Raw genomic sequence first — 9971 nt, forward strand, 5'->3', positions numbered from 1 at the left:
TGTGTGTGTGTGTGTGTGTGTGTGTGTGTGTGTGTGTGTGTGTGTGTCTCAGGCTGAGCTGTTCCAACCAGATGTTTTTCTCTGTTTTATTCTCCTGAGCGCCGCACTGTCTGCCTGTCACCGGCAGATACACAGCCTGGGTGTGTGTGTGTTTGAGAGAGAGAGGGATGGAGAGCTTTTGTGTATTTGAGAGGAAGGATAAGTGTGTGTGTGTGTGTGTGTGTGTGTGTGTGTGTGAGTGTGTGTGTGTGTGTGTGTGTGTGTGTGTGCATGTTTTAGATTAATTACTTCCACATAGACTACTTGTACTCACTGTGTGGTGGAGGGTCTGCAGTACGAATGACGACTATAAAAAAAAATCAATTCTCCAGGCAAAGAAAAAGACACATACACACAGATAAAATCGTTATTTAAGGTGAAAATCTTGATCTTTATCTTTAAGCTGAATGCCTTTGTGCCAATAAAGCAGACGAGGTGGACTTGAATTGAAATGAGAGGCGGTTAGAGCAACAGAGGCGAGAAGCAAAACAAGTTTAAGACGGCTTTCTGAGCAGCCCATTCAGGTGCACAATCCCTGACCTAAAATCAGCTCGCCTTTCAAGTTGTCTGTCTTTCAAACTGTGCAAATCCGGCGTATTATAATTCATCTCATTCCCTCCACCGTCAAGCTTCCTGAGCATTTCTAAGTGTGAGAAAAAAAACGCTTCCAAAATCATAGCCTGTATGATAATCACATCATTAAGAAGACAAAATCAAAGCATGACTCTTTTACCAGTATCTTGAAAATGCAATGCGGTGTCAGCTGCTGAGAAGATGGCGCTCTGCAAATCCAACTGACATGAACACCATTCTAACCTGTAGTTCTTAGAAGTTACAAATGTGTCAAAACAGTGGCTACATAGAGTAGATGACTGATTCCCATGGCCCACAATATGTGTGTATGCAAGTGGCCTAAGTTGTTTGTTTAGCTGGACCAACGTAAGCCTCACATCAGCCTCCTCAGCAAATCTTCATGCAGCCTATCCAACGCTGACACGATCTTTACACTTCAACAACCCATTCTTACGAGCTGTTAAAGGTGGATCATTTGAGTAAAACTATTTTACAGTCAGTATCTTGGAATATAAAGAACGTTCTGTTTGTAGGGGTTACATTTGCACAGGTGCACAGCTTAATATGCCCGATGAAAGACCGCCATTACATTGTTTCGTGGTGATTCTTTGCACACTATATCGGCTGTGAAGCTATTTCGGTAAACGCGGACATATATACAGATGTTGTGTCCCTTCAGCCTCAGGTTCAGCTGGTTTCCTCCCAGGGATGGGGCTTTGAGTCTGGAGAGACCTGGCTGACCTTCTGTCCCAAACCTCTGGCCCTCTGTGGGTGTGTGTCCATGGGAAAACAGCGGGAACAGGAGGAGGAGCAGGGACTGAGATGGATGGATAGATTGATAGATGGAGCTAAATATATTTAAAACTATGTACCTCAGAGCGGCAGGGAATGTTTCTGAGTAATGACATTTTTTTGCTTTGTTTAAAAAGCAACTTAGTAGTTCTTATTTCTTATTTCTGTTACAAGCCGATATGACTGATGACTTGGTGTGTGATGAATTGGTGGTCAGAAAGTTACATAATCCCTTTCTCTGTCCCGAGGCCATTTCAGGACATTTCCCAGGGCCCTCTTAGGCAGGGGTCATCACTGTGACAACAATCTCTGAGGAACTCTGTAGTAGAAGAGTTGCTCGTGTGTGTGTGTGTGTGTGTGTGTGTGCATGTGTGTATACGTGCACACACGCGTACATTCCTCTTCATGTAGTAGCCTCTTCGGACAGGAAGAGAGCCGCTTTCATTGAATAATCCAAATGCTTTGATTGTGTACACGGTTACAAGTTAGACAAATACATGTTCACACATAAATAATCAAACACACGCACACACACACACACACCAGAAGCCACTTAAACAGTAAGAGAACGTCTCGTTCTGGCTGATAAACTGAGAGGAGCACGCAGCCAGCACTGTTGGTACTCATAAGTCACATACAGGTCTTCAGTGTTGTCATTGTGAATGAATGTGTGTGTATCTTAGTGCTTTTGTTTGGCCAGTTGCTCGAACTAACCTTTAAGAATTTCGAATAGATGTTTGTTGTTCTCTTGTTCCATTGGTGTGTCCCAATATGTGCTGTCCCGTTAAGAGTATCTACTCACACAAGTGAAACTCAGTTTACCACAGACTTCATGACTATAATCTCTCTTTCATCTACGGTCTCCTGATGCTCTGCTCTGTCACATTGAGCCGCTCAGGCTAATATATGGACCGGTCTTGTTTGTGTGTCTCTACAGGAGCGTGTGGAGTATCTGTTCCTCATCATTTTCACGGTGGAGGCTTTCTTGAAGGTAATAGCCTACGGCCTGCTCTTCCACCCCAACGCCTACCTGAGGAACGGCTGGAATCTGCTCGACTTCATCATCGTAGTAGTAGGGTGAGTGGACAGAAAGCATAACTGTGATATACTGCATGTATACAGTATATATATATTTATATGGATAGGGCTTTATGTTAGTCTGAGTGGATCTATGTAGTTTGATAGAAGGAATGACGATGATAGCAAGTCCTGTAGAGTTAGAATTCACCGTCTCTTTGCAGGGTTTGTAAAAACCTGACACATTTTTAAACATCAGCACATCATTGACAAATTAATCATAGTACCTTGGTATAACTGTCAACAAATGACACTACAGCCAAGACAATTGGCAGCCTCTGTCCAACGCCAGAGATACTCGTAGTGCTAGCGTCTTACAAAATGAAGATCGTATTTCCCATGAACACCTTTGATTTCTGTAGTAAATACAAGGAAGCTACTGCACTTACTCGTATCTTTGCTTACATTTATTCACTTAAGCTTGGTTGATGGATTTTTTTTTTTTGTTTAATCTAATTCAACGTATTTTCAAAATCCAATCAGCAGACCTACAATGCAAATTTCAGACAGGCAGAAAAAAGAAAGATGTGGTTCTTGTTTGTCTGCAGGAATGATACTTAACTCTCAGTATATGTGGTATTAATATTACAATACTACAATACACAACTAAGTATTGCCATAAAACAATCCTCCTTCGCAGTGAGTCTGCATTCAAGCCGCAGTAAACTTTGGTCTACAGTGTATTGGTGAAGCCTAAACTGATTAGCTTGTTAGATGCTGATAGCAAAGCTTTGCTCTGGTTTTCTTTATCTGCAACTCAGCAACATAGCCCATCTGCTAAACCCTCTGTGCCTGTGTGGATGTGTGTGCGTGTGTGTGTGTGTGTGCGTGCGTGTCCTGCCTCCCAGCTGTGCTTTGCGTACAGTGTTGTGTGGGGGAAATGGCACAATAGCCAGTGGACCTGACAGTTGCATTAATGCCATAAAAATGGTTTAATTGACCGTTTGTGTGTGTCTGTGTGTGTGTGTGTCTGTGTCTGTGTGTGTCTGTGTGTGTGTGTGCATGCGCTGCAAGAAAGCACCCCACAGCCTGAAGAAAGGCTCTGTGAATGCACTAACACACACACACACACACACACACACACACACACACACACTAAGCCAGTGAGTCTTGTTCATGGCCAGTCAAGTGTGCACTCACATTAGCCATCACCAACTGAACATGGTTGGCTTCACCCCAAAGGCTCACTGTATGTGTGTGTCTTTGGGGTGAAGCCAACCACTCTCATCGGCTGGCATCACGGTGTCAGTGCCCCTGGCATAAACACAACCTTTACCACTCGTATGCTGGTTTTTTCCTCTCCGTCTGCCCTCCTCCCTCCCCCCCCCCCTCTCTCTCTCTCTCTCCCTCGCTCTCGCTCTATTGCGATTATGGATTTTATTGTGATGCAGCATAATTTGATGTACAATGATATTGTATTGATCCCTTTAAGGAAATTAGCTTTTACCTTGTAACCCTGCCAAAGTAAGTTCAGAAGGTCGGATACCTGCTGCAGCTCTGGAATTGGCAGGGTTCAGTGGTGGTGCTCTTGCTCAAGGACAGTTTTTGGAGAGTTGGCGCTTGCTGGTTTGGAAGATTAAATCTGAATTGCCTCTCAAGATGTTCCCTGGGGTTTTTAATATTTTCCTTAGTCACATTAAAAAACCTTCCACTTTTTTCCCCTTCACATGGCCAAAATAAACAGACTTATTCTATTGAAGTGACCACATTGTTCTTTCCACTTTGACACGGTAACTGTTTAAAATGTTGACTTGTGTACTAAAAAGGTTATGCGTGAGCGGGAATCCAGTTAAAAGCAATGTGATGGCATAATAATGCCTGTAGAGCTAAAGCATTGGTCATTTGTTCAAAAGGCCCTTAATTCATGTCAAGTTCCCTCCATGATATTTGTCATCATAACGGGGATTTTAATCCTTGATCACAAACTTTTCCCAAGCTTAATTCAAACCTAAAGCAGACGAGAAAGTCTCAATGTGTCATTTTGGAAGGCTCTGTGACTTCGATCTATTTTGTCATTTAGATATACTTGTCATGGAAATGACACAGATCCATTAGTTATGTCGTGAAATCAGTAATACATATACACTCCATCTATTTCACACACTCAAAGACGACACAGATCCAGGGAATGTTCAGCTGTGACAGCACTGCATCTCTGTGTGTGCATGACTGAGTGATTGTCTTTGTGCCTGGATGTGCCTAACTGCCAGTGTGTGTGTGTGTGTGTGTGTGTGTGCACGTGTGTGTGTGTGTGTGTGTGTGTGTGTGTGTGTGTGTGTGTGTGTGTGTGTCTAGATGAGAAGTGACAGAGTTCGCTCCCTCTGGAATGTTCACCATATGGGTGAAAGAGCTTGTACCTGGTGCTGAGCAGCCTTGGAGGCACACACACACTCTCACACACACACACACACACACACACACACACACACAGGCATGCAGACAAGAGCACTTGCACATACACACCAATACTAGAGCCTACAGTCCTACTGACACAAACCTAAAAGTTTATTAGCAAAGGTTCAGTGAGCTAACAGGCTGTGTGTGAGTGTGTGTGTGTGTGTGTGTGTGTGTGTGTGTACAATATGAATAGGTACTATATAGACTCTAACATGTATTATTCTCCTCTTCTTGCTTGTGCTCCTTGTACCTCAGTTCTTCTTTCTCAGTATTGACAGTACAGATAGCTGTTGGATCATCACAAAAAAGAAGCTTCAGGCAAAGATTTGAACTGAATCTTTCAAAACTCAACTGGTTAAACTGGTTCCAGCCAACAAATTTGAGGATTTCGTGGATCTCTGTGTTTTCAATCATTGAACATTGGCTTTAGATTTGGTCCGGCAAAAATAGTGATTTAAAGACACCACCTTAGGCTATGGGAACATTTTCTCCACTTAATGACAATTTATATATTACACTCGAAAAAAAATCAATTAATCGATTAATTGATAATAAACATAATTATTTGCAGACCCATTGTGAATTTGTAATAATAAGAAAATGAATCCAGTAGTATCGTGGTGGTTTGACGACTATTAAACCATACAACTCCTGTTATCTTTATGAATGTACACAGCTTCTGCTATCTTTAGCTGTGGATGTACACAAGCCATTATGTGGCGCTACACTCAGAGGCTCTAATTATCATTTCACACCCCGCCATGGCAAAACACGCTGGGCGAAATGCTGGTGGTGCAAAACTGTGGATCCTCGACGTGCTTTTCATACTCTGTTTCAAAGGAGGGAGAGAGAGAGAGAGTGAATCAAACTGAGATGGAGGAAGTGCAAAATAGAGAGGACCAGGGAGAGTGAGCGAGAGAGGGCGATATATTTTGAGAGGTCTTTTCAAGTGGCCATTTCATCTGTGCTAATTGATAATTCTCCATGACTAACGCGCCGCTGACTGGCCTTTGAGCCGCGCTAGCTGGAAAATGGCATTGTATGGTGATTTCTAAAGGATCTCCGAGAGAGGAGAGAGAGTGATGAGCTCAGCTGGACGAACATATATTCAAGCTTGTGAAGCCACTGACATCTTAAGAGATGTCTGTAAATACATTCATCGGGGATAATAGTCAACAAAAGGCAACAGCATGAAAACATGTTTAGCCCTTTTATTGAAGATTATAATTACACTAAGGGGCCTGAAAACCAGCGCCAGACCAGACTCAAAATACAAATGGACAGAAGTGTCCACATACATACAGTAGAAGAAGCTAACCGCTAACAAATAGCTACAGCGTAAAACATAGTCTTTTATAGAGGATGACCGCTTACATTATTGTGCATTTGTCCCCGCTTTAAGTACCAGATGTCACAGCAGAGAGACGGGAAAGGTTGTGTAACATCACATGGCAAAATGTAAATATGTGTTGTCGTCAATGTGCTGCGAGCACACACTCACAAGCACATTTTGGAGACATCTCTCTTCAGTCCAGACATGCACAGTGTGCTGTTGAGCCGGCTGTCAAATCATTAAAGCCGAGTGTCTCACATTTCCTTATCTGTGAAAGAGAGAGGGAACAGATGAAACACTTTCCATTGTTGTGTTGGAGAGCAACCTAATTAAGCTGTTTTATTTCCTACTGTGTTGTTTCCAGGAAGCACATATGATTGTAAAACAGCGCATACGTCTTCACCATTCCCTTTTGATTTTTAAGATTTTGGTCCCAAACCGGGTTTACGTCTAAACTTACATCATTGTTTTATAAGTTATGATAAAGATGATGTAGATGGTTCAGGTTGGTATTGACAGCAGTCGGTGACAGCAGAGGAAATAGAAAATAAGGCCATAATGACAGCAACTGCAGAGATCCATCACTCTATAATATAATCTGCATCTCTTTTATTGTTTTCATCTCAGATATTCTCTGGTATATGGAAATGGGACGTCAAAGCTGAGGATGATGGTTATTGAAGTCATTACTTTCTGTCTTGCAGGTTATTCAGTGCGATCTTGGAGCAGGCCACCAAGGGGGACGGGGCCACTCCTATTGGAGGGAAGGCGGCGGGCTTCGATGTCAAGGCTCTGAGGGCGTTCAGAGTACTCCGACCCCTCAGACTGGTCTCTGGAGTACCCAGTAAGTACTGAGAGCCGTGGAAGAAAAAAAGACCGGGTGAAAGAAAGGCAGAAAAGAAAGAGAGCGCGAGAAAACGAGGCGCTGAGGATCAGGTGTGAACGGTGATTGGGTGAGGTGGGGCAGAAACGAACCGCAGATTGGAGCTGATATTGCCGCTCGATGCCACACATACATTCGCAGTGACACGTAATACACATGCTCGCACAAAGAGTCCTGTTGTCAGATACTCAGACGGTATGAGCAGTAGATGACTTGTCTGTCAGCCCGTCTGTGTTAGCGACTACAGAAATCAATAATACAACAGGACAGGAGGATCAGATATCTGGAGGAAGGCTTTGCGAATGCATGCACTCGCGTGTGTGTGTGTGTGTGTGTGTGTGTGTGTGTGTGTGTGTGTGTGAGAGAGACACCTCTTGTAATTACAAAAGCAGGCAAATGCACAGCATGCCGGTGAAAATCCCACACTCTTGTCGTTTGGTTCTAAACTGCGAGCGCTGCTGCAGTGCACAGTATTTAGTTTGATCCCTGTCCAACGTTACTGCACTGTGTTGAATCTGTATCATGGCAACTGATCAGCTGCATGTTTGCTAGCTGATCAGCACACTGACTGACGGACTTGCATCTTTTTTTAAAGGCTCCCAGTGCCAATGCTGCTTTATGTGCAATAGAATTTACAAAAACAAATAATGATCTGTTTGTTTTGTTCAACTGATTTGTGTTCTCGATTTTTGTGACGACTGATGGAAGAAACAAGTGTTTCGAAATGTAATCATTTATGCTGTTTACTGTGTGGTTTGCACTTATGTCTTCATCAAATTATGTGCGAATAATTGCACAAAAGTCATTTTTGATAACAATTCAATTGATGATAGACATATCTTTATTGTTGTCACAGAACAATGTAGGCCTTCATTTTCATCTTAAAGGTGTAATAGCACCGTTAGCACACTTAATAGGTACTATAGTTTTGCACAAATGGATCTATGTCACTGGTTACAGCTGCATGCAAACACACTTTAAGTGAATTCTTATTCTCTTTGTAAAAAATCAAGCTGAACTGTTTTTATCAACGTGAAATTAAGTGATCTGATAAGGAGTTTATTTATATAAGCACATCTGAATCTTTCAAATTGAAAAAACTGAGCTTCATACTGATAAGCCTCCTTAAATGAATCGAATCCTATCCCTGTGTTGTGAGTTATTAGTATGCAGTGTTCTGAGCATTTGTCCATCAAAGCATTCAGTGAATTAACTGGAACGTTGTATCAAACAAGTTCTGTTTTATCACTACAGTGTTTCTCAGAAACTCATAGAAGGCGCTTTCTCTGAGTGAATGATCACATGCAGGACTATTAATAAAGCTTTAGAGCAAATATAATAGTCAGTTGGAGTGCTCACACTATTCTGCTATATGATGTACTACCAGTGCTTTTATATAACAAAAAGTCTTTCATCATTAGTTTCAATACTCTTTTTTTACTAGTTTTCTGTCCACCCGTTGTGTGTTCTCAGCAGTTCCTCTGTGTGTGTGTGTGTGTGTGTGTGTGTGTGTGTGTGCTGCAGGTTTACAGGTAGTGTTGAACTCCATAATCAAAGCCATGGTTCCTCTGCTCCATATCGCCCTGCTGGTCCTCTTTGTCATCATCATCTATGCCATCATTGGCCTGGAGCTCTTCATGGGCAAGATGCACAAGACCTGCTCTCACGAGCACACAGGTACACACACACACACACACTCACACTCACACACATGCGCGTCGAGAGAATATCTAGACTCGTGCGCACCGATGCACATGTGCAAATACTTACATGCATGATCAAACACATACACTCGCACACCGCTATCTCAATGCTCAGGTAGTATTTGAAGCATGCTTCAGTAAGCATATATTCTCACCTCAACTCCAGAGATGGACACACAGGTCAATACGATACCAAACAGACCTTTTCACCAGGAAAAGCGCTGCATACATCTTTGACAGTAAGACATCACCTGTCAGCCGACAGAGCAGAGAGAAAATAGAGCTTAATCAGTTTATACGATAACCCCCATTAATTATTTAAACCATCATTTATGTCTCTGAGTGTGAATAATTTGGGCAGTAATTGAAACAGCAGCTGCCATAAATGATTGAAACAATTTCCAGTAAAGGGCCCTAGGTATAAATGGACTTAAGTGTTGTTATGGGGATGTTATAGGTCTCATGAGAGGCATTAGCTTTGCACAGGGTAAGTGCTGGTGGGATACTCTGTTATCCTATGCATCACCCTCGAGAGCTTATTTTGTATAATTAACAAAACACTTTTTCACATAGATTTTTTTATGGCTGCTCTGTTTGGTTAAAGTTCGACGTGTCCTTTGTTTAACCTTTTTCTAGATGTAGAATTACCTCTCGATGTACTAGTAGAATCTAGTAGAATGTAGTAGAATCGCAAAGTGAGGGTTGATTTATACTCATTCCTGAAGTAGGAGTCCGAGTCATTTTCTAGATAGGTAGTGTAACGTGACTTACTGTTGGACCACGTCTAAAGACTGGATGGGCGTTAAACTCCCACGGTGGAATCGTCAGTACAGATATGAAGGATACACTATAACAGTTTTTCTCTTCCTCCTCTCTATGTGTCACAGGCACCATCGCAGAGGAAAAGCCGGCACCGTGCGCTCCTGAGGGGGCTTACGGTCGACACTGTAAACACAACGGAACAGATTGCCAAGTGGGATGGGAGGGCCCAAACGACGGCATCACCAACTTTGACAACTTTGCCTTTGCCATGTTGACGGTGTTCCAGTGTATAACCATGGAGGGCTGGACGGACGTGCTGTACTGGGTGAGCCGGACACCACAACAGTGTCTGTTTGTGTGTGTGTGCGTGTGTGTGTGTGTGTGTGTGTGTGTGTGTGTGTGTGTGTGTGTG

The 9971-nt window shown here is 42.7% G+C and overlaps 1 protein-coding gene across 6 annotated transcripts in view; it reads left to right on the forward strand.

Annotated features, from left to right (window-relative positions):
* cacna1c (calcium channel, voltage-dependent, L type, alpha 1C subunit) overlaps positions 1-9971 on the forward strand; it is a 170093-nt gene that overhangs the window by 94656 nt on the left and 65466 nt on the right. For all 6 annotated transcript variants that reach the window (XM_031859298.1, XM_031859304.1, XM_031859302.1 and 3 more), the window contains exons 4-7: positions 2342-2481; positions 6916-7055; positions 8619-8771; positions 9685-9884. In XM_031859298.1, coding sequence (XP_031715158.1) covers positions 2342-2481; positions 6916-7055; positions 8619-8771; positions 9685-9884 — 633 coding nt within the window. The remainder of the gene's footprint in view (positions 1-2341; positions 2482-6915; positions 7056-8618; positions 8772-9684; positions 9885-9971) is intronic.

The sequence above is a fragment of the Anarrhichthys ocellatus genome, unplaced genomic scaffold, assembly GCF_004355925.1.
Source record: "Anarrhichthys ocellatus isolate YVR2014 unplaced genomic scaffold, GSC_Weel_1.0 scaffold21, whole genome shotgun sequence".
Taxonomy (NCBI): domain Eukaryota; kingdom Metazoa; phylum Chordata; class Actinopteri; order Perciformes; family Anarhichadidae; genus Anarrhichthys; species Anarrhichthys ocellatus.